This window comes from Chiloscyllium plagiosum, unplaced genomic scaffold (genome assembly GCF_037043375.1).
Source record: "Chiloscyllium plagiosum isolate Xiang-an unplaced genomic scaffold, Cpla_swu_hap1 HiC_scaffold_11, whole genome shotgun sequence".
NCBI lineage: Eukaryota > Metazoa > Chordata > Chondrichthyes > Orectolobiformes > Hemiscylliidae > Chiloscyllium > Chiloscyllium plagiosum.
Genome location: NW_028270149.1, coordinates 25,642,315 through 25,667,000, shown reverse-complemented (window position 1 = coordinate 25,667,000; position 24,686 = coordinate 25,642,315). Strand labels below are relative to the sequence as shown.

At 46.2% G+C, this 24,686-nt stretch overlaps 1 protein-coding gene across 3 annotated transcripts in view; it reads left to right on the top strand.

The window, feature by feature from the left end:
- abcb7 (ATP binding cassette subfamily B member 7) overlaps nucleotides 1-24,686 on the top strand; it is a 100,700-nt gene that overhangs the window by 20,607 nt on the left and 55,407 nt on the right. For all 3 annotated transcript variants that reach the window (XM_043704996.2, XM_043704997.2, XM_043704995.2), the window contains exons 2-4: nucleotides 16,787-16,867; nucleotides 20,751-20,834; nucleotides 24,049-24,168. In XM_043704996.2, the coding sequence (XP_043560931.1) occupies nucleotides 16,787-16,867; nucleotides 20,751-20,834; nucleotides 24,049-24,168 (285 nt within the window). The remainder of the gene's footprint in view (nucleotides 1-16,786; nucleotides 16,868-20,750; nucleotides 20,835-24,048; nucleotides 24,169-24,686) is intronic.

Genomic DNA, 24,686 nt, shown 5'->3' with positions numbered 1-24,686 from the left:
TTTTCCCTCTCTCCCCTCTCTCTTCTCCCTCTCTCTTCTTTCCCTCCTATCTCTTTTTCCCTCCTCTCTCTTTCCCCCCTCCTCTCTCTCCTCTCTCTCCCTCTCTCTTTCCTCTCCTCTATCTCTCTTCTTCCCTCTCTCTTTCTTCCCTCTCTCTTTCCCCCTCTCTCTTTTTCCCTCTCTCTTCTTCCTCTCTCTTTTTCCTCTCTCTTTTTCCCTCTCTCTTTTCCCTCTCTCTTTTTCCTCTCTCTCTTTCCCTCTCTCTTTTTCCCTCTCTCTTTTTCCTCTCTCTTTTTCCTCTCTCTTTTTCCTCCTCCTCTCTCTTTTTCCCTCTCTCTTTTTTCCCCTCTCTCTTTTCCCTCCTCTCTCTTTCCCCCTCTCTCTTTCCCCCTCTCTCTTCCCCACCACAACAACCAACCCCACAAACTCAACACAACACACACCAACAAACCCCACAACAACCCCACACAAACCCACAAACCCACCCACACAACCCCAACACACAAACCCCAACACAACCCCCACAACAACCCCCACACAACCCCACAACAACCCCCAACAAAACCCCACAACAACCCCCCACACACAACCCCAACACAACCCCCACACAAACCCCCACACACAACCCCCCACACAACCCCCCACAACAACCCCCAACACAACCCCCCACACACAACCCCCACAACAACCCACAACCCCACACAACACAAACCCCCCACACACAACCCCCCACACACAACCCCCACACACAAACCCCACACACAACCCCACAACAACCCCCACACCAACAACCCCAACACAACCCCACACACAACCCCACACAACCCCACACAAACCCCCAACACAACCCCCACACACAACCCCCCCACACACAACCCCCCACACAACCCCCACACACAACCCCCCCACACCAAACCCCCCACACAACCCCCACACAACCCCACACACAACCCCACACACTCCCCCCTCACACACCCCCACTCTCTTCCCCCCACTCAACCCCCACACACCACACCACCCCCTCTCTCTCCCCCCCTCTCTCTCTCCCCCCTCTCTCTTCCCCCCTCTCTCCTCTTCCCCCCCTCTCTCTTCCCCCCCTCTCTCTTCCCCCCCCTCTCTCTTCCCCCCCTCTCTCTTCCCCCCCTCTCTCTCCCCCCCTCTCTCTTCCCCCCCCTCTCTCTTCCCCCCCTCTCTCCCCCCCTCTCTTCTCCCCCCCCTCTCTTCTCCCCCCCTCTCTCTCTCTCCCCCCCCTCTCTCTTCTCCCCCCTCTCTCTTCTCCCCCCTCTCTCTTCTCCCCCCCTCTCTCTTCTCCCCCCCTCTCTCTCTCCCCCCCTCTCTCTTCTCCCCCCCTCTCTCTTCTCCCCCCTCTCTCTTCTCCCCCCCTCTCTCTTCTCCCCCCCTCTCTCTTCTCCCCCCCTCTCTCTTCTCCCCCCCTCTCTCTTCTCCCCCCCTCTCTCTTCTCCCCCCTCTCTCTTCTCCCCCCTCTCTCTTCTCCCCCCTCTCTCTTCTCCCCCCCTCTCTCTTCTCCCCCCCTCTCTCTTCTCCCCCCCTCTCTCTTCTCCCCCCCTCTCTCTTCTCCCCCCCTCTCTCTTCTCCCCCCCTCTCTCTTCTCCCCCCCTCTCTCTTCTCCCCCCCTCTCTCTTCTCCCCCCTCTCTCTTCTCCCCCCCTCTCTCTTCTCCCCCCTCTCTCTCTCTCCCCCCCTCTCTCTTCTCCCCCCTCTCTCGCTTCTCCCCCCCTCTCTCTTCTCCCCCCCTCTCTCTTCTCCCCCCCTCTCTCTTCTCCCCCCCTCTCTCTTCTCCCCCCCTCTCTCTTCTCCCCCGCCTCTCTCTTCTCCCCCTCTCTCTCTCTCTTCCCCCTCTCTCTCGCTCTTCCCCCTCTCTCTCGCTCTTCCCCCCCTCTCTCGCTCTTCCCCCCCCTCTCTCGCTCTTCCCCCCCCTCTCTCGCTCTTCCCCCCTCTCTCGCTCTTCCCCCCTCTCTCGCTCTTCCCCCCTCTCTCGCGCTTTCCCCCCTCTCTCGCTCTTCCCCCCCTCTCTCGCTCTTCCCCCCCTCTCTCGCTCTTCCCCCCCCTCTCTCGCTCTTCCCCCCCTCTCTCGCTCTTCCCCCCTCTCTCTCTCTTCCCCCCCTCTCTCTCTCTCCCCCCCTCTCTCTTCTCCCCCCCTCTCTCTTCTCCCCCGCCTCTCTCTTCTCCCCCGCCTCTCTCTTCTCCCCCTCTCTCTCTCTCTTCCCCCTCTCTCTCGCTCTTCCCCCTCTCTCTCGCTCTTCCCCCCCTCTCTCGCTCTTCCCCCCCCTCTCTCGCTCTTCCCCCCCCTCTCTCGCTCTTCCCCCCCCTCTCTCGCTCTTCCCCCCCTCTCTCGCGCTTTCCCCCCTCTCTCGCGCTTTCCCCCCTCTCTCGCTCTTCCCCCCCTCTCTCGCTCTTCCCCCCCTCTCTCGCTCTTCCCCCCCTCTCTCGCTCTTCCCCCCCTCTCTCGCTCTTCCCCCCCTCTCTCGCTCTTCCCCCCCTCTCTCGCTCTTCCCCCCCTCTCTCGCTCTTCCCCCCCTCTCTCGCTCTTCCCCCCCTCTCTCGCTCTTCCCCCCCTCTCTCGCTCTTCCCCCCCTCTCTCGCTCTTCCCCCCCTCTCTCGCTCTTCCCCCCCTCTCTCGCTCTTCCCCCCCCTCTCTCGCTCTTCCCCCCCTCTCTCGCTCTTCCCCCCCTCTCTCGCTCTTCCCCCCCTCTCTCGCTCTTCCCCCCCTCTCTCGCTCTTCCCCCCCTCTCTCGCTCTTCCCCCCCTCTCTCGCTCTTCCCCCCCTCTCTCGCTCTTCCCCCCCTCTCTCGCTCTTCCCCCCCTCTCTCGCTCTTCCCCCCCTCTCTCGCTCTTCCCCCCCTCTCTCGCTCTTCCCCCCCTCTCTCGCTCTTCCCCCCCTCTCTCGCTCTTCCCCCCCTCTCTCGCTCTTCCCCCCCTCTCTCGCTCTTCCCCCCCTCTCTCGCTCTTCCCCCCCTCTCTCGCTCTTCCCCCCCTCTCTCGCTCTTCCCCCCCTCTCTCGCTCTTCCCCCCCTCTCTCGCTCTTCCCCCCCTCTCTCGCTCTTCCCCCCCTCTCTCGCTCTTCCCCCCCTCTCTCGCTCTTCCCCCCCTCTCTCGCTCTTCCCCCCCTCTCTCGCTCTTCCCCCCCTCTCTCGCTCTTCCCCCCCTCTCTCGCTCTTCCCCCCCTCTCTCGCTCTTCCCCCCCTCTCTCGCTCTTCCCCCCCTCTCTCGCTCTTCCCCCCCTCTCTCGCTCTTCCCCCCCTCTCTCGCTCTTCCCCCCCTCTCTCGCTCTTCCCCCCCTCTCTCGCTCTTCCCCCCCTCTCTCGCTCTTCCCCCCCTCTCTCGCTCTTCCCCCCCTCTCTCGCTCTTCCCCCCCTCTCTCGCTCTTCCCCCCCTCTCTCGCTCTTCCCCCCCTCTCTCGCTCTTCCCCCCCTCTCTCGCTCTTCCCCCCCTCTCGCTCTTCCCCCCCTCTCTCGCTCTTCCCCCCCTCTCTCGCTCTTCCCCCCCTCTCTCGCTCTTCCCCCCCTCTCTCGCTCTTCCCCCCCTCTCTCGCTCTTCCCCCCCTCTCTCGCTCTTCCCCCCCTCTCTCGCTCTTCCCCCCCTCTCTCGCTCTTCCCCCCCTCTCTCGCTCTTCCCCCCCTCTCTCGCTCTTCCCCCCCCTCTCTCGCTCTTCCCCCCCTCTCTCGCTCTTCCCCCCCTCTCTCGCTCTTCCCCCCCTCTCTCGCTCTTCCCCCCCTCTCTCGCTCTTCCCCCCCTCTCTCGCTCTTCCCCCCCTCTCTCGCTCTTCCCCCCCTCTCTCGCTCTTCCCCCCCCCTCTCTCGCTCTTCCCCCCCTCTCTCGCTCTTCCCCCCCTCTCTCGCTCTTCCCCCCCTCTCTCGCTCTTCCCCCCCTCTCTCGCTCTTCCCCCCCTCTCTCGCTCTTCCCCCCCTCTCTCGCTCTTCCCCCCCTCTCTCGCTCTCCCCCCCTCTCTCGCTCTTCCCCCCCTCTCTCGCTCTTCCCCCCCTCTCTCGCTCTTCCCCCCCTCTCTCGCTCTTCCCCCCCTCTCTCGCTCTTCCCCCCCTCTCTCGCTCTTCCCCCCCTCTCTCGCTCTTCCCCCCCTCTCTCGCTCTTCCCCCCCTCTCTCGCTCTTCCCCCCCTCTCTCGCTCTTCCCCCCCTCTCTCGCTCTTCCCCCCTCTCTCGCTCTCCCCCTCTCTCGCTCTTCCCCCCCTCTCTCGCTCTTCCCCCCCTCTCTCGCTCTTCCCCCCCTCTCTCGCTCTTCCCCCCCTCTCTCGCTCTTCCCCCCCTCTCTCGCTCTTCCCCCCCTCTCTCGCTCTTCCCCCCCTCTCTCGCTCTTCCCCCCCTCTCTCGCTCTTCCCCCCCTCTCTCGCTCTTCCCCCCCTCTCTCGCTCTTCCCCCCCTCTCTCGCTCTTCCCCCCCTCTCTCGCTCTTCCCCCCCTCTCTCGCTCTTCCCCCCCTCTCTCGCTCTTCCCCCCCTCTCTCGCTCTTCCCCCCCTCTCTCGCTCTTCCCCCCCTCTCTCGCTCTTCCCCCCCTCTCTCGCTCTTCCCCCCCTCTCTCGCTCTTCCCCCCCTCTCTCGCTCTTCCCCCCCTCTCTCGCTCTTCCCCCCCTCTCTCGCTCTTCCCCCCCTCTCTCGCTCTTCCCCCCCTCTCTCGCTCTTCCCCCCCTCTCTCGCTCTTCCCCCCCTCTCTCGCTCTTCCCCCCCTCTCTCGCTCTTCCCCCCCTCTCTCGCTCTTCCCCCCCTCTCTCGCTCTTCCCCCCCTCTCTCGCTCTTCCCCCCCTCTCTCGCTCTTCCCCCCCTCTCTCGCTCTTCCCCCCCTCTCTCGCTCTTCCCCCCCCTCTCTCGCTCTTCCCCCCCCTCTCTCGCTCTTCCCCCCCCTCTCTCGCTCTTCCCCCCCCTCTCGCTCTGCCCCCCCCTCTCGCTCTGCCTCCCCCCTCTCGCTCTGCCCCCCCCTCTCGCTCTGCCCCCCCCCTCTCGCTCTGCCCCCCCCCTCTCGCTCTGCCCCCCCCTCTCGCTCTGCCCCCCCCTCTCGCTCTGCCCCCCCCTCTCGCTCTGCCCCCCCTCTCTCGCTCTGCCCCCCCTCTCTCGCTCTGCCCCCCCTCTCTCGCTCTGCCCCCCCTCTCTCGCTCTGCCCCCCCTCTCTCGCTCTGCCCCCCCTCTCTCGCTCTGCCCCACCTCTCTCGCTCTGCCCCACCTCTCTCGCTCTGCCCCCCCTCTCTCGCTCTGCCCCCCCTCTCTCGCTCTGCCCCCCCTCTCTCGCTCTGCCCCCCCTCTCTCGCTCTGCCCCCCCTCTCTCGCTCTGCCCCCCCTCTCTCGCTCTGCCCCCCCTCTCTCGCTCTGCCCCCCCTCTCTCGCTCTGCCCCCCCTCTCTCGCTCTGCCCCCCCTCTCTCGCTCTGCCCCCCCTCTCTCGCTCTGCCCCCCCTCTCTCGCTCTGCCCCCCCTCTCTCGCTCTGCCCCCCCTCTCTCGCTCTGCCCCCCCTCTCTCGCTCTGCCCCCCCCTCTCTCGCTCTGCCCCCCCTCTCTCGCTCTGCCCCCCCTCTCTCGCTCTGCCCCCCCTCTCTCGCTCTGCCCCCCCTCTCTCGCTCTGCCCCCCCTCTCTCGCTCTGCCCCCCCTCTCTCGCTCTGCCCCCCTCTCTCGCTCTGCCCCCCCTCTCTCGCTCTGCCCCCCCTCTCTCGCTCTGCCCCCCCTCTCTCGCTCTGCCCCCCCTCTCTCGCTCTGCCCCCCCTCTCTCGCTCTGCCCCCCCTCTCTCGCTCTGCCCCCCCTCTCTCGCTCTTCCCCCCCCTCTCTCGCTCTTCCCCCCCCCTCTCTCTCTCTGTTTCCCCCCCCCTCTCTCTCTCTCTCTCTGTTTCCCCCCCCCTCTCTCTCTCTCTCTCTGTTTCCCCCCCCCTCTCTCTCTCTCTCTCTGTTTCCCCCCCCCTCTCTCTCTCTCTCTCTGTTTCCCCCCCCCTCTCTCTCTCTCTCTGTTTCCCCCCCCTCTCTCTCTCTCTCTGTTTCCCCCCCCCTCTCTCTCTCTCTCTCTGTTTCCCCCCCCCTCTCTCTCTCTCTCTCTGTTTCCCCCCCCCTCTCTCTCTCTCTCTGTTTCCCCCCCCCTCTCTGTCTTCCCCCCTCTCTGTTTTGAGGAATAGCCTAGTCAGTCCCTCTCCCCTCCCTCTCTCTCTCTCTCTCTCTCTCTCTCTCTCTTTTGAGGAGTAGCCTTGTCTCTCTCTCTGTCTCTCTCTCTCTCTCTCTCTGTTCTCTCCTTCTCTCTCTCTGTTCTTTCTCTCTGTTCTCTCTCTGTGTTTTGAGGAGTAGCCAAGTCTCTCTCTCTGTTTTGAGGAGTAGTCTAGTCTCTCTCGCTCTCTCTCTGTGTTTTGAGGAATAGTCTAATCACTTTACATTGTTTTTGGGTGGCATGTGACTGAGGGAGTGCTCGGGGGTTGTGTCTTGCTTGCACAACTGATTGATGTAAAACTCTGTATAAAGGGAGGATGGCTCCCTTGTTCAGGGAGCTTCGCTTGACACACTCAGCAAACATCATGAAGAGTATTACATGATCCTCCAAAAGCTTGTACTTGCTGAAATAAATCATGGCTGTTCACAGAGATTTGTGTATTACAGTTGCATCAAGTGTGTAAGAATCCCAAGAAGGGACCCTAACAGATTCTGGTCTACTGCTGCTCCTACATCTTATCATCTTTATGGTTCTTGCTTTGCGTACTGGTAGGCAATAGCATTTATAATGTAAGCTTGAAGAGTGAACTTTCAAGAATTTCTTTGGCATAGATCTCTATAAGCTGAAACTCTAATTATGGTGTTTGCTTACTGGATATACTTACTAATGCAATTTTGGCGCGCCAGGACTCTGAACTTTAAACTCAAGTTATATTTAATTGAAGATATTGTACATTCTTCTTCATTAAATTTCATGTTCCATTATGACAGGTTCTTGATGAGAATTCGTTCTGTTAAGGAAAGACTTGCATTTCTGTAGCACCTTTTCTGACAATTTGATGTCTCCGAGCACTTTACAACTGATGAAGTATGTTAGGAGTAATCACTGTTATTATGAAGATATACATCGGCCAAATTGCCCACAGCAAATTCCCACAAAGTAACAACTAGCTAACTTTATATTTTATGTTGATTTTAATGATAAACATTGGCTTGGACATATTAACATCCCTGCTGTTATTTGAAACAATGCCATGGGATTTTTTACATCTACATGGCACATAGAACCTTGGTTTGACATCTGAAAATGACCTGTTTTGTTCCAAAAGCCTGAAGTAGAATGTAAGCTCTCAAACCTCTGACTCAGGTGGGAGTCCTTTATAATTAACTATTAGAAGTATTTAAGCTTTATTGAAAATGTAGAAACAAACCCTATGTTGTACTTTTAAATAGTGTAGTTCTGCTGGTATAATCCCTTTACTAAATGTACCATTAGAAAACACTATCAGCAATAAATGCTGGAGAAAGTGTCTCAAACATTGACACAATCTGTGGTAAACAGTAATGTCTAAAATGTTATTAAAATGATGAAACCCTAGACATAGATTCTGTCTAATGCAGATTTCTGATGGAAGGCAAATGGACATTTGTAGATATAAATGCCACACGAACCAGAAAAAAATTGGAATTTGTATATGAAACCTTTGGAGTGAGAAGCATGCCAAGTCAGGATTTCCACCCAAGGCCTGAATGCCCTTTGAAATTAGCCTTTGCATTCTGTGCTTTACTTATCAGTCAGATTCTGTAGTCTTAAGCGTTATCACCTTTCCGCAGCAAAATAATAAAAGATATTACAAACGTATGACCATCAATATCATCGTGATAGGAGTGATGTCATTGGAGCTCCATTTGTATAAATGTTTATGCAATTGTTTCTGACAGGCAGAGAAGACATATTAAGGCAATTAATTTAGATTAGACTAGACTAGATTTCTTACAGTATGGAAGCAGGCCCTTCGGCCCAACAAGTCCACACCGACCCTCCGAAGAGTAACCCACCCAGACCCATTCCCCCTGACTAATGCACCTAACATTATGTGCAATTTAGTAAAGCCAGTTCACCTGACCTGCACATCCTTGGATTGTGGGAGCAAACCGGAGCAGACACTGGGAGAATGTGCAAACTCCAAACAGACAATTGCCCAAGGCGGGATTCAAACCTGGGTCCCTGGCGCTGTGAGGCAGCAGTGCTAACCACTGAGCCACTGTGCTGCCTGATTTCAGAGCAAAATGGTTGAAGTTATGTCTGAGGAGATCTGTTCAGTTCTAAAGTGAACAGTTTTTCTCTTAGAAGAAAAGCAGAGTTCAATCAAGGGACCCAGTCACCTCAACTGAAGTTTTTTTTCTACTCTATGGAATTTGCAGGTTGAATGAACGTGTAGAAGTCTTCAAATTGTTTGCATTGAGAAACTTCAGGCTGTTAGAATTGTGAAAGGTCCAAGGTTGCAGACTCCAAAAAGAATCTCACATTGTCTCTTGTCCACAGAAAAGGACTTGGAAAGAATCAGTGACATGAAAACTTAAATACTGAGATAAAGAAATATTTAACTCTGGGATTGAGTCCCTGTATCAGATCGTGTTGGGAAATGTGGTGAAACTTTGTTTTGATGTTTGCATTGAAAAGACTGAATCTTTTTCATCTTTCTCTGTTTTTGATTTGTAGACCAAAATAGGAAAAAAGATGCTGCTTTACACCAAGTAAACTGTGGGAGGAGATGTTACAGTTTTAACATGTTACTGGAACACATTGTGAGCTGCATTTACACTGTTGCTATGTTCAAGCAATGGGGAAGGATTGCTGCAATCATCAGCACTATGGGTGTGTACAGGGCAACTTTACCTAGAGACAGGCTGTTGACTGGCTGCTGGGCAAGTGAACAGGATTGTTATCATGTAGGAACAAATTATTGCAGATGCTCGAATCTGTACTGAAAACAGTAAATGCTGGAGATCACAGTCAAACAACAGAGAGCCAGCTAATGTTCTGAGGCGAGATGACTCCTCTTCAGCTCTGATGAAGAGTCATCTAAACTCAAAATGTTAGTTTGCTCTCTCGTCATGGATACTGCCCGACCCACTGTGATCTCCAGCATTTGTTGTTTCCAGAATTGTCATGTTGAGAACACCTGACCCACACAAATAGTGGTTTTTCAAATCTAAACAAATCAGCCTTTGGTGAACAGAACTGCAACAACAATCTCCAAACACTTAAAAAGACAACTCCCTCCCTCCCCCCTCCCTCAATTCGTGTTTTATTTTCCTGTGATTAAAACTAATTTATTTATAATTTTTTTTGTTATGTCAAAAACTGAAACCTGTTTAGTGTTTTGATAATCTTAGTTCATCAGACAGGAAAATTGGGGACTTTGAGTCTGTGATGTTGCAGCACTAGTGGGGCTCAATTATCAGTGTGTTTTCCCAAGTGGATTGTGACATTAAGATCTTCATAACATAGCTTTGTTTGTTTATATCTTTTGTGCAATAAACATATGTTCTGTTGTTAAAGCAGCTAAGTGTGAATGTTTCTGTGACGAACTTTCACAATAACCAATTTCTAATATTAAATGTGACTCATCAAGGCAGGTCTCATTCTGGGATCTGATTTGTCTGGTATTACTATCAGTGAGATTACAATAATGTCATTTTGCACATTTGGCTTTCTGACAGCAATCATCTTTGTCAATATCTTTGGTGTTACCAATGCCCAGTAATCAAACTAGAACAGCCATTTAAATACTACAGTCACAAGAGACCTTCTGAGGTTAGGAATCCTGCAGTCTGGAGGTCACCTCCTCACTCCCAAAAGCCTATGTGCCATCTACAGATAGAAAGTCAGGAGTATGATGGAGTACTCCCCACTTTTCTAAATGAATGCCCTCAACTTGACATCAATCAAGGCAAAGCAGCCAGCTTGACTGGCACCACATTACAAACATTCACACTCTCCATTTAGCAGTACCATGTACCATCTATAAAATGTACTTCAGAAATCCACCAAGGCTCTTTCCACAACTACAAACTGTGAAGACAGAAGATAGATGGGAACAATATCACCTGCAAGTTCTCCTCCAAGCCAGTAGCCATCCTGATTTGTAAATGTTCCAACATTCCATCACTTTTGTTGGATTAAAATCCTGGAATTCCTTCCTAACAGCATGGTGGGTGTATCTACACCAAATGGACTGCCTTAAAGAAGGCAATGTGAAAGCCCAATTAGAGATAGGGAATAAATGTCAGCCATACCCTATTTCCCTGAATGAATAAATACAAATGACTAGTTGTGGTTCTGTTCGCCGAGCTGGGAATTTGTGTTGCAGACGTTTTGTCCCCTGTCTAGGTGACATCCTCAGTGCTTGGGAGCCTCCTGTGAAGCGCTTCTGTGATGTTTCCTCCGGCATTTATAGTGATTTGTATCTGCCGCTTCCGGTTGTCAGTTCCAGCTGTCTGCTGCAGTGGCTGGTGTATTGGGTCCAGGTCGATGTGCTTATTGATTGAATCTGTGGATGAATGCCATGCCTCTAGGAATTCCCTGGCTGTTCTCTGTTTGGCTTGTCCTATAATAGTAGTGTTGTCCCAGTCGAACTCATGTTGCTTGTCATCTGAGTGTGTGGCTACTAAGGATAGCTAGTCATGTCGTTTCGTGAAATCCTAGAGGCATGGCACTCATCCACAGATTCAATCAATAAGCACATCGACCTGGACCCAATATACTGGCCACTGCAGCGGACAGCGGGAACTAAGAACTGGAAGCAGCAGATACAAATCACTATAAATGCCGGAGGAAACATCACAGAAGTGCTTCACAGGAGGCTCCGAAGCACTGAGGATGTCTCCTAGACAGGGGACGAAATGTCTGCAACACAAATTCCCAGCTGAGCAAACAGAACCACAACAATGAGCACCCGAGTTACAAATCTTCTCCCAAACTTTGAACAAATGACTAGTATATGTAAACTACCCACAGTGATGAAATTACTTGTCGTTTAATCATGATGAGGTGGCACCTGTGTACCCTTTAAGTGTCTTATAATTGCTTAGTGAAGTTTAAATAAGCAATCTCCCTTATACCTGAGATGCCGTCCTCTGGTTGCTTTTTAAAACCAACTTCATGTGCGCTTTCAGTGGCGCACACACCTGTTTCCTAGAAGTTTTACAACATCCCATCATAGAGTCATAGAGATGTACAGCATGGAAACAGACCCTTCGGTCCAACCCATCCACGTCGACCAGATATCCTAACTCAATCTAGTCCACCTGCCAGCACCAGGCCCTTATCCCTCCAAACCCTTCCTATTGATATACCCATCCAAATGCCTCTTAAATGTTGCAATTGTACCAGCCTCCACAACATCTTCTGACAGCTCATTCCATACATGTACCACCCTCTGCGTGAAAATGCTGCCCCTTAGGTCTCTTTTTTTATATCTTTCCCCTCTCACCCGAAACCTATGCCCTCTAGTTCTGGACTCCCCGACCCCAGGGAAAAGACTTTGTCTATTTATCCTATCCATGCCCCTCATTATTTTGTAAACCTCTATAAGGTCACCCCTCAGCCTCCAACGCTCCAGGGAAAACAGCCCCAGCCTGTTCACCCTCTCCCTGTAGCTCAGATCCTCCAACCCTGGCAACATCCTTGTAATCTTTTCTGAACCCTTTCAAGTTTCACAACATCTTTCTGATAGGAAGGAGACCAGAAATGCACACAATATTCCAACAGTAGCCTAACCAATGTCCTGTACAGCCGCAACATGACTTCCCAACTCCTGTACTCAATACTCTGACCAGTAAAGGAAAGCATACCAAACGCCACCTTCACTATCCTATTTACCTGAGACTCCACTTTCGAGGAGCTATGAACCTGCACTGCAAGGTCTCTTTGTTCAGCAACACTCCTTAGGACCTTACCATTAAGTGTATAAGTCCTGCTAAGATTTGCTTTCCCAAAAATGCAGCACCTCGCATTTATCTGAATTAAACTCCATCTGCCACTTCTCAGCCTATTGGCCCATCTGGTTCAGATCCTGTTGTGATCTGAGGTAACCCTCTTCGCTGTACACTATACCTCCAATTTTAGTGTCATCTGCATACTTACTAACTGTACCTCTTATGTTCGCATCCAAATCATTTATGTAAATGACAAAAAGTAGAGAGCCCAGCACCGATTCTTGTGGCACTCCACTGGTCATAGGCCTCCAGTCTGAAAAACAACCCTCCCACCACCACCCTCTGTCTTCTACCTTTGAGCCAGTTCTGTATCCAAATGGCTACTTCTCCCTGTATTCCATGAGATCTAACCTTGCTAATCAGTCTCCCATGGGGAACCTTGTTGAACGCCTTACTGAAGTCCACTTGATGACATCTACTGCTCTGCCCTCATCAATCCTCTTTGTTACTTCAAAAAACTCAATCAAGTTTGAGAGATATAATTTCCCACGCACAAAGCCACATTGACTATCCCAAATCAGTCCTTGCCTTTCTAAATACATGTATATCCTGTCCCTCTGGATTCCCTCCAACAACTTGCCCATCACCGAGGTCAGGCTCACCGGTCTATAGTTCCCTGGCTTGTCTTTACTGCCCTTCTTAAACAGTAGCACCACGTTTGCCAACCTCCAGTCTTCCGGCACCTCACCTGTGACTATCGATGATACAAATATCTCAGCAAGAGGCCCAGCGATCACTTCTCTAGCTTCCCACAGAGTTCTTGGGTACACCTGATCAAGTCCTGGGGATTTATCCACCTTTAACCATTTCAAGACATCCAGCACTTCCTCCTCTGTAATCTGGACATTTTGCAAGATGTCACCATCTATTTTCCTACAGTCTATATCTTCCATATCCTTTTGCACAGTAAATACTGATGCAAAATATTCATTTAGTATCTCCCCCATTTTCTGTGACTCCACACACAGGCTGCCTTGCTGATCTTTGAGGGGCCCTATTCTCTCCCTAATTACCCTTTTGTCCTTAATATATTTGTAAAAACACTTTGGATTCTCCTTAATTGTGTTTGCTAAATCTATCTCATGTCTCTGTTTTGCCCTCCTGATTTCCCTCTTAAGTCTACTCCTACTGCCTTTATACTCTTCTAAGGATTCATTCGATCTATCCTGTCTATACCTGACATATGCTTCCTTCTTTTTCTTAACCAAACCCTCAATTTCTTTAGTCATCCAGCATTCCCTATACCTACCAGCCTTTCCTTTCACCCTGACAGCAATATACTTTCCCTGGATTCTTGTTATCTCATTTCTGAAGGCTTCCCATTTTCCAGCTGTTCGTTTACCTGGAAACATCTGCCTCCAATCAGATTTCAAAAGTTCTTGCCTAATACCGTCAAAATTGGCCTTTCTCCAGTTTAGAACTTCAGCTTTTAGATCTGGTCTATCCTTTTCCATCATTATTTTAAAACAAATAGAATTATGGTCGCTGGCCCCAAAGTGCTCCCCCACTGACACCTCAGTCACTTGCCCTGCCTTATTTCCCAAGAGTAGGTCAAGTTTTGCACCTTCTCTAGTAGGTACATCCACATACTGAATCAGAAAATTGTCTTGTACACACTTAAGAAATTCCTCTCCATCTAAGCCTTTAACACTATGGCAGTCCCAGTTGATGTTTGGAAAGTTAAAATCCCTTACCATAACTACCCTATTATTCTTACAGATAGCTGAGATCTCCTTACAAGTTTGTTTCTCAATTTCCCTCTGACTATTAGGAGGTCTATCATACAATCCCAAAAAGGTGATCATCCCTTTTTTATTTCTCAGCTCCACCCAAATAATTTCTCCGGATGTATTTCCAGGAATATCCTCCCTCCGCACAGTTGTAATGCTATCCCTTATCAAAAATGCCACTCCCCCTCCTCTCTTGCCTCCCTTTCTATCCTTCCTGTAGCATTTGTATCCTGGAACATTAAGCTGCCAGTCGTGCCCATCTCTGAGCCTTGTTTCCATAATTGCTATGATATCCCAGTCCCATGTTCCTAACCATGCCCTGAGTTCATCTGCCTTCCCTGTTAGGCCCCTTGCATTGAAATAAATGATGTTTAATTTATTAATCCTACCTTGTCCCTGCCTGCCCTGACTGTTTGATTCACTTCTGTTCTCAGCTGTACCCGTCTCAGACCGATCTCTTTCCTCACTATCTCCCTGGGTCCCACCCCCCCACCTTACTAGTTTAAATCCACCCCAGCAGTTCTAGCAAATTTCCCTGCTAGTATATTAGTCCCCTTCCAATTTAGGTGCAATCCGTCCTTCTTGTACAGGTCACTTCTACTCCAAAAGAGATTCCAATGATCCAAAAATTTTAATCCTTCTCCCATACACCAGCCCCTCAGCCATGCATTAACTAGAGCCACAGACACTCAGTGCTGCTGTATTATTCGTACTTGCCTTAACTGCAATTTGCTGTCTTTGTTTCTGGCTCCCAGTATGGCCTACTCTTTCTCAGAACATTATATTTTTTTAAAAATTGCATTTATACAATGCTTCGTATAACTACAGGGCTTTGTGTATGGGAAAGCATGTCTCACTAACTTGTTTGAGTTTTTTGAAGAGATGACAAATGAGATTGACGGCAGAGCAGTAGCCATCGTCTGTATGGACTTCAGCAAAGCATTCCACAAGATTCCGTATGGTGAACTGTTTAGTAAGATTTGGTCAAATGGAATCCAGTGGAGGTAGCCAATTAAAATAAAATTGGCTTGTAGGTAGGAGACGTGGTGGTGGAGGTTTGTTTTTCGGACTGCAGACCTGTGCCCACAAGGATCGGTGGTACGTCCGCTGCTTTTTGTCATTTTATATAAATGATTTGGATGAGAATATAAGAGATATGGCTGGAAGTTTGCAGGTGACACCAAAATTGGTGGTGTAATGGACAGTGAGGAAGGGTTATCTCAGTACAATGGAACCTTCATCAGATGGGCCAACGGGCTAAAGAGTGGCAGATGGAATTTAATTTAGATAAATGTGAGGTGCTGCATTTTGCTAAGGCTTATACGCTTAATGGTAGAGCCCTGGGGAGTGTTGCTGAACAGAGACCGAGGAGTGCAGGCGCATAGCTCCTTGTAAGCTGAGCCACAGATAGACAGGGTGATGAAGAAGGCATTTGGTGCACTTGCCTTCATTGGTCATAACATTTTGTATAGAAGTTGGGATGTCATGTTGCAGCTGTATAGATTTTTTGTGAGACCACTTTTGGAATACTGTGTTCAATTCTGGTCACCCTTCTACAGGATGGATGTTGTTAAACTTGAGAGGGTACAGAAAAGATTTACAATGAAGTTGCCAGGGTTGGAGGGTTTGAGCTATAGAAAGGCTGAATAGGCTGAGGCTATTTTCACTGGAACGTTGGAGACCTGGGTAATTGTAAAGAAGGCATGAATAGTGTGAATAGCCAAAGTCTTTTTCCTAGGGTGAGGGAATCCTAAACCAGAGGGCTTCGGCTTAATGTGAGAGCAGTGCCTGTATGGAATGAGCTGCCAGAGACCGTCAAGGCAGGTACAGTTAAATATTTACAAGACAGCTGCATGGGTATATAAATAGGAAGGGTTTAGCGGGATAAGGACCAAATGCTGGCAAATGGAACAAGGTCAGATTATGATATCTGGTCAGTGTGGATGAGTTAGGTCGAAGAGTGTGTTTCCATGCTGTATGACTTGAGGCATCTTGAGAACTTTAAAATCAAGAAGGCACTTTTCTTTATGAAACATTGTAGCTGCTCTGACACAAAAAATTTGGTCATCAGTATTAGCAGAGCTAGCACTCTCAAACAACAAGAACCAGAAAATCAGTTTTTGCCATGGTCGATTTGAGGCACATTTGTCGGCTAGGATGCCGGGATAACTCACTCTCCGTGCTTCAGAATAGCGGCATGGGATCTTTTACAGAGCAATCTATGACAAGTTTTAGTTATTCTTGACATTTCTGGCTGCTGGCTTCTTTACGTGAAAGTCATAAAGTAGGCTTGGAAGAAGCAGGCCATAGTGTTAAAGTTTGACCTGGTGCCTAACCCAAACGTCTTGACTGGCTGCTGCCTTTTCTGGGTTTACTGACACTTAAGGCTGTAAAATCATTGCCGTTGTCTCTGCATTATACGTTGTACATACAAAATAGCTTCCTTTTATATAGCATGTAATCCAAATTATTGTGAGCTTTGCTACCAAGCTGCCGAGATTACTTTTATTGTAAATTGTATTCAAAGAGAATAATCAGCCAAGAGGATAAAGCTTATGAAGATTGCAAAACTATATGTTCTCTGTAACTGTTTCTATTTATATCTCTTTCTACATTGTGATGTCATTCTGTATTGGCCTTTTTAGAAAATGAATTGTATTCTGCACATACTTTAGCACAATACATCTCGTTTAAACAAGGTGCTTCTGTGATGCTTGATTTTTATAATTCTGGTGCTGAGGCATCAGTTGACATCTTGGTGTTGCTAAGTCCATTGTTCACTGTGGAAGAGACAAAATGCAATTGTTATTGGAAACATAAAGACACTGAATTACAAGCTTGAATGGTGTGCTTCAGCAAGATTTCAAATATTCAGTTGTGCTGCAATACTTTTGTTCACCTTATTAGCTACTAGATACTGTCTTAATAATCTCCATTTGACAAGTATTTCCACAGTAATTTTATTTGAGTGAACTTTACCTTATTAATTTTCTGCCTAATAAATGCACAGCTCCATCTCTATTTAGTAAATTGTCTTTGAAAACATTTGGAGTAGCTTTAAGATTTCGATTAATATTTTCTGTGTACGAAAAGTGCTGATGCTTCTTTTGTTTTGCATATAGACTTCTCCAACTTATTCAAGATTTGGAACCTTGCAAAATTTGAGGGGAGAAACTGGAAGGCATATATTGGAGACTACAAAGGTTGGATTTTAGTGCTCTGTCTTTAGTGTTCATAGGAATAAGTGGAGACAATTGTATGGAAGAAGTAAATTTGGCTAATTTATTTACCTATTAATGATTTTTTGACACTCCTCCATCTCCTACATAATTTAATTGCAGTCTGTTACAACATTCAACATTTTTATACTTGGAATGATGAGACTCCCTGTGGAATTTTCTCTCTTTGCCAGTTACTTCTTGTCATACTATATATGGTTTGACTAAAACAGTAATTCAAATAATTGGCTTGCATTGCCTCCTCCAAATTTTCCAAATGTTGGCCAATGAAGAGAAAAGAAAGAGCACTCCAGGCTGTTCCTAGAACACTCTAGCCATCAAATTTGGTGTGTAAAGTGGCCTGGCATGCCAAAGCTGCTAATGTTTAATCTATATGTTTGATTTAATTAATTTATTATAATCATTATTGAAGTATATCGCATTAACCATGATCAGGAAAGAGGAATTGATTTACAATTTTTATTACACCTTTCAAAATGAAATTACTAAAATTTATCCAGTGGGCATCTCCTATTGTTCCAACTTTGTGGTAAGGAATAATGTGTCTCACTGCAATCGGAGGAAGATGATCTGAGACTGAAAACCATGAAATTAAGCAGAAATTGGAGGTGTTTATTAATCTTCAAATCTTATTTCAGAAGTAATAGTGCGAAAGAGAAATTTTAATTTGTTACATTATAATAAATTAGTCTTTAATCAAGTGGCTATGTAGAGATTTGAATTCTCCCACTGAAGTTATCTGTGCAAATGTAAAACTTGTCTTAAAATTCCATTTTTTGATTTATAAAATTCAAGTTAACAATTTGATTCATTGTGCAGGGCAGCATGGTGGTTCAGTAGTTAGCATTGCTGTCTCACAGCGCCTGGTTCAACTTCAGCCGCACGCGACTGTCTGTCTGTGTGGCATTTGTACATTCTCCCCGTGTCTGCATGGGTTTCCTTCAGGTGCTCTAGTTTCTTACCACAGTCCAGGCATGTGCAGGCAAGGTGGATTAGCCATGGGAAATGCAGGGTTACAAAGATAGGGTGGGGGTTTACACACTCGTGGTCAGATGAAAGAATTTTAATAAAATAACTCTTCCGCATAATGCATTGTTGAACAAAGTACAGGTAAATCAATGATATTGTCTTTTGTTCTCTGTGGAATGGGATCTCTCAAGTGCAACATAAGGTTGAATATTACATACCCACACTGGTAAGCCAAGAGACTAGCTCACCCCCACAATGTGAAGGATGGGTGAATGCCCAAATTGGCACCATGCCAAACATTTTTAAAAAATAAATTAAGGTTCAGTGGAACTTGTTCAAAGCCTAGTTGACCTTGATAGTATGCTGCCCACTCAATGATTTGTTTAGCATAGGAGCAGCTGTGCAGGAGCAGGCAGTTGTTAGTTTTATAAAATGGATGGAGTGTGGAGAAGAAAGAAGGGTTATTATCTTCAGGGAGTGACACATCAAGAAGGATATTCCTGAAGGTGTACCCACCCACCTTCCCATAGTCCCTCCCCAATGGCTTTTCTTATCCTTCCCAACTGAAAGTGTTGGACTTGAAGCATTCCCGGATCCATACTATATTTTCGAGGGCTTGCCTGACTAGAGAGCTTGTGGCACTCCCAGCACCAATGGAGCTGCTGACCTTTTAGATTGGTTGACAGCTTCTGAGAGTGGATCTTCCTGCCCTCTCCTGTGTCGAACTCTCACAATTTAGCCTAATCAGTGTATTATGACTGTAGGCAGACGTTTTTCATGGCAATGCAGTCACTCCACCCAGAACGTTCAGTCTGTGCTTTCAAATTAACTCTTTGTCATTTGCCACTACCTCCTGCCATGAATACTATCTGTTGTACTTAGTTTGGAGGCAAAGGGTTATGAGTGGAATTTGTCATTCAATTATTATTGTACAGTTCTGACACTTCAGACCAGCATTGGCATAGATTAAACACTTGCCCACTTCTGGACTATTATGCTTTATGAGCCAGAGATACCAGCAAGAAGGCTGAGTGATTTCTACCTGTCAATAATGAGAGCATTCTAAATGTAATATTTGTTATCAATATTAATGCTCTAGAACACCACAGTCACAATACACTGAGAAAACGTGGCTGCTGCCCCTGTTTTGCTCTTCTACTTTCTCATTCTCCATCTAAAAGTTTTTAATAACACTTGCCAACTGTTAAGTTTCTTTACTCATGGCATTCCTTTATTTAAAATAAAAGGCTGGACTGAAGTGAATTTCTTATTTAAGTGATGTATAAGCAATGCACCCAGGTTAATTTTCATCTTTGATTTACTGCAAGGAGATAATCTAGTAAAAAACTAATTCCTGTTGAAATCACATTCATGGAGAGTGCAGCAGTGGATTGGAGTTTTGGTTGTGTTGCGTAATCTTATTATTGACTTTCTGATCATGTTTTTTTCCATTGATTAAACTTTCCTGTTTATCAGTGAGCATTATTTGCAATACTGGAGCTTTTGCTTGTTTATATTATAACAGCCAGGTGAAATGGGGTGATAGGTTTCCCATTTTTAGCATGTGGCTCTTGCTTTATTAAAATCTAATTTACAAGATCAAAATTAAGTAGACAAATTGCATGGGTGAAAGAGAAAATGTGTAATTTTATTACATATTAACCCCCCCAAAAAAATCAAGCAATCTAAACACAATTCCTAAGTTTAAAAGGAAGTAAGTCTAGAATAGGCCATACAGTTGAACTAAAAATTGTTGGTCTTTCAGGAGTTACCTGAGGCAAGTTTCTTAATTGTTGACTTGTATTTTGCAGCAGTGGCGAATTTTAAGACCTTGAATTTTCATTGAATGGTTGCCCCAATTGCTTCTATGCCGGGCACTGACTTGGCGATTGAGAAAAACCAGGAGAGACCATGAGCAGAAGTCAGCCATGTAGCCCATTAATCTGCTCTGCCATTCAGGGATCATGGCTAATCTGATAATCCTTAACTCCACATTCCCCATAACCCTTGATTCTCTTACTGCTTAATCTGTTAATCTTAGCCTTCAATATACTAAGTGATCCAACCTCAACAACCCTCTGCGGTTAAAAAGAAAAATTCCACAGATTCCCAACCCTCTGAGAGAAGCGATTCCTCCTCCTATGTCTTAAATGTGCAATCTAATATGCCCTCTGGTTGTCGACTCTCTCACAAGGAGAAATAGCTTTTCTACATGCATCCTGTCGTCGTCTAAGAATTTTGTTTCAATAAAGTCTTATTTTTGGATATTCCGACAAGTATTGGCCCAATCTCTTCAACCTTTCCAGATAATGTAGTGCCTCCATTCCTGGTGTCAGCCTTGTGAACTTTCTCTGGACAGCCTCCAATGCCAGTATATCTTTCTTGATATAAGAGGCCCAAAACTGTTCAGTATTCTAACCAGGGTCTGACTGGTGCCTTGTATAGTATTAGCAAAACCGTCCTACTTCTATATTCCTTTCTCAATGAAATAATAGCCACATTATATTTTCCTTCCCTATCACTGCTGAACTTATGCGCTAGCTTTCATGATTCGTGGACAATGACTCCCAAATTCCCCTCTCCTAACTTTCTACAGTCTTCCTCCATTTAAATAATATTCAGCACTCTTATTCTTCCCACCAAAGTTTCATTTCAGTTATATTCAAATCTACAGCCAAAACATGTGTTATGAAAACAGTTGGCTGTAGCTTTGAATATAACTGAAATGCAAGTTGGCTTGTAAGTGTGGTATTCAATGTGTAATGTCAATGAGTTAGTTTCTAATTTTAGAAATCAGTAACATAATTTCTGTTAATTTTTTTGACTTTTGGCTTTGTTCTGTATTTTCTTTCTTATAACTGCCTTGTTTTTCTTCCAGGGAACCCAGTGGTGGCAGTTTGCAGGTAAAAGGACAGACTGGCATGGGCATGCTGGTGGAGGCCTTCATACCGACCCCAAAAAAGTAACGTATCTGTTTGTTGTCTAAACTCTGAATGCAGTTTTATTTTCAAATCTGATTTGTCTTGTAGAGGGATATTGTTTTTATGAAATATATTTACTATCCAATTTGCATCTCTATGAATAATTTCAACGAAGCGTTTGTTAAGCACTTTTTAGTATGTTAAAGGTGCTATGTCAATGCAATTCATGAAATCTTTGTTGCAATCAATAATTTTTAAAGTCATAATTTTGCAAAGATGAAATAGGAGTGTCATTTGTGCATTTATACAAAAAATGTTGAGGAAGGGTAACAAATAAGTAATAAGATTTTATTCTTCAAGTTGTTTATTTTGCAAGTGAATGCAGCATTTTTATTTGGGAGGAAGGCTGGCCTAAAAACCTGATCTTGCAGTTCATGTAAGCACTTTGAAGATTGCAGCTTGTGCATCAATTTCATATGACTTTAATCTTCATCCTTTATGCCCCACCCTAGTATTAATGGAGCAATTGAAAAATCAGGTGAATTTGTCTCATTGGATAAGACAATTTAAAGTGATGCATCTTGATATACAATTGATTTTTGGTTCATTGCACTTCAAATTTCTTCTATCTTGTGTTTCTGATCTTTACAATTGAGTACTTTTATTCTTTTAGCCTTTAGAAGCCTACCCCTGAGTTTAGGCTAATATCTAAGTGATTTTCTTTACTCTGAAATAGAGACATTATATTTGTAATCGTTCATCCCTCTGGTGCAACATTTCTATCCAAGGATATTTGAAAGACGATTTTATTCAGCATTCTGAGTTGAGTTTCACCACATTTTCAGTTGAACTTCTTTATCTATAATTATTCCAAGTAATTGTTTCAGCTCCCCTGTGTATCCTCTAATTCACATGAAGGCATGCTTCTGTGGAAGCGATGAAAAAGCATACTCTGCCATTCTTTTATCCTCGATTAGATTCTTTTGTTTCTCAATTATCACATTATCCTTTCTAATGACTTAACTTTGTATTGACAAGATCCTGTCCAATTTCCTTTTTATTCCTTGCCAGTCTAAATTAATGTGTCCTTTGGTCTTTATAATCTTTTGCTTCCCCATTATATTTTTTCCATATATTATTCTTAGAATTAGTATAATTCACCACCTCTGACATATTTGTCCCTACCCAAACCCCATCAACTTTAATGTAGCTTTCTCTTGAGTGTGTTAATAGTCTGTTGATTCAGAACCCTTCAGAAATTCTTAGAAGTGACAGTTCCAAATAGCTTGTTTTGTGATTGGAAAATTGTGTATTTGCAATTAGAGTCATAGTTATACAGCACAGAAATAGATCCTTCGGTCCAACTCATCCATGCCAACACACTGTCCTAAACTGACCTTGTCCCATTTGTCACATATCCCTGAAACCCTTCCTATTCATGTAACCATCCAGATGCCTTTTAAGTTTCATAATTGAACGCACCACCACCTCTGGTACTTGTACCACATACCCACACCATCCTCTGCATGAAAAAGTTGCCTCTCTGGTCCCTTTTTAAATTTTTCCCTTCTCACCTTAAACCTATGCCGTCTGGTTTGGACTCGCCTACCCTGAGAAAAAGGATCTCGGCTATTCACCTTAAACAGATTCCTCATGATTTTATCAGCCTATTCAGCCTCTCACTATAGCTCAAACCCTCCAACCCTAGCTAAATCTTTCCTGACCCTTTCAGGTTTCACATCTTTCCTATATCAGGGAAACCAGAGTTGAATGCAATACCCCAAAAGTGGTCTCACTAATATTCTCTACAGTTACAAAGTGATGTCCAACTCTTGTACTCAATCCACTGACCAATGGAGGCAAGCCTGCCTTCACCACCCTGTCTATCTGGACTCCACTTTCGAGGAGTTATGCATCTGCACCTCCAGGCGTCTTTGTTCGGCAAAACTCCCCAGGAATGGATTTTATGGTCATTGATGGAACAACAGCACTCTGAGCTGCATTTTCACTTTCACTAAGTAAGGTGGAATTTTGTGCTAGTCAAAGAGGGTCTGCACATGTCCATCAATAGAGACATTTTGAAGGAGGGTCAACAAGTTATTGCTTTTAAGTATTCTCATAACAAACCAACAAATGAAGAGCTCAGTTTTCTCATTTTAAGCAAAATTTCAAAGACCGAAATAAACAATTCATGGAAATATAGGATTAAAGTCAAACCAAATATCATAAACTTGTTAAAACAAATTATCTTACTACATTTGAATTTGAATGTTTTATCATGATGGAGATATTTGATATTCCAAAAATTAGCTGTTCAGGGACAGTGTTTATTCAAACATCACTCTGAACTTAATGCATTATTAAAAATCCAATTGTTCATCATTCAACAAATTTTTAGCTTTCTTGAGAGATTTTATCACAAATCTAATAGTGAAAAAGAACTTACTGTATCAGATCATTGATGATTGGATTGATAGCGTGATGTAGGACCTCACTGGGCTGTGTGTGGGGAAACATGGAATCACTGGCAGTTTCAGGATTTCCAGACTCCTGAAGTAGCTATCAGTTTGAGGAATGATCATAGCATATGCTAACCATTTCAATGTGATTAGATTAGATTACTTACAATGTGGAAACAGGCCCTTCAGCGCAACAAGTCCACACCGACCCTCCGAAGAGCAACCCGCCCAGACCCATACCCCTACATTTACCCCTTCACCTAACACTACGGGCAATTTAGCATGGCCAATTCACCTAACCTGCACATTTTTGGACTGCAAATCCTGTGCAATTATGTTAGTGTTGCTGACTGTTATTTTTAAGTCTTGAGTTTTGAAAGTTAGGTAAGTAATTATTTTGCAAATTTCAGCAAATTTGTGTTGCTTTAGCAAAGCAATGAAATATTTTTAAGGATTCAGAAGACCTACAATGTTGTTGTTCTAATCTTTTGAAGCTTTCTCGTCATTAAATTTCCTTGAAAAATTATAACTGGAAATAATTTTAAGCATCCTTCTCCATTTCTAAGTGTAACTACAATAATTTACTGGAAGACTTGGGCACCCAGCCATTAACGAAATACATACCAGTATAATTCTTACCACAAGGGTGACTCAGCACTTGCTGCGTCTGTTAAACAAGATCATTTGCATTGTCAACTCAGTAACCATTAGAAACCCAAAATGTTCATGTTTTTGGAGTTCTTTTTATCAAAATTGAAGTTTGAAAAAATACTAATTTTGTTAAATTATCTTGCAGTTGAAAGATGTTGATACAGGAACAATTCTTAGGGCTATGTTGACGTATGTTTGGCCAAAGGATAGACCTGATCTACGTACCAGAGTGGCTTTGTCTCTTGGCCTTTTAGGTGGGGCAAAGGTCAGTAATTTGTTCATATTTTGAGATATGCTGTGTTTGTAACTTTATCTTTGCAGTTTATTTTGAGCATTTTATTGTGCCTTCCAATTTTTAAAAATTTTTAAAATGTTAAATAATGTATCAAACTAAAATAAAAGGAGTGGACAGCATTTACAGAGAGATGGTCACTCTGCAGGCTAAGATTCCACAGCGGGAGGGATGACCACCAGGCAGAGAAAGAGGATTAGGCAGACACTGCACAAATAGCAATACTCTTCTAGATATGTTGGGGGAATGGCCTCAGAGGAAAATAGCAAGAGACAAATTTTTGGTAGTGTCTGCTGCATGACAGAGGAGGAATAATTGTGAGAAGGCTATAGTAATAGAGATTTAATCATAAAGGGGATAAATCATTTGCAGCCACAGAAACTATACTGCAGGGTTGTATGTTGCCTCCTTGGTGCTAGAGTCAAGGATGTCTTGGAGAGCCCACAGAATACTGTGGATTGAAATGATGAACAGGCAACAGTTATTGTACA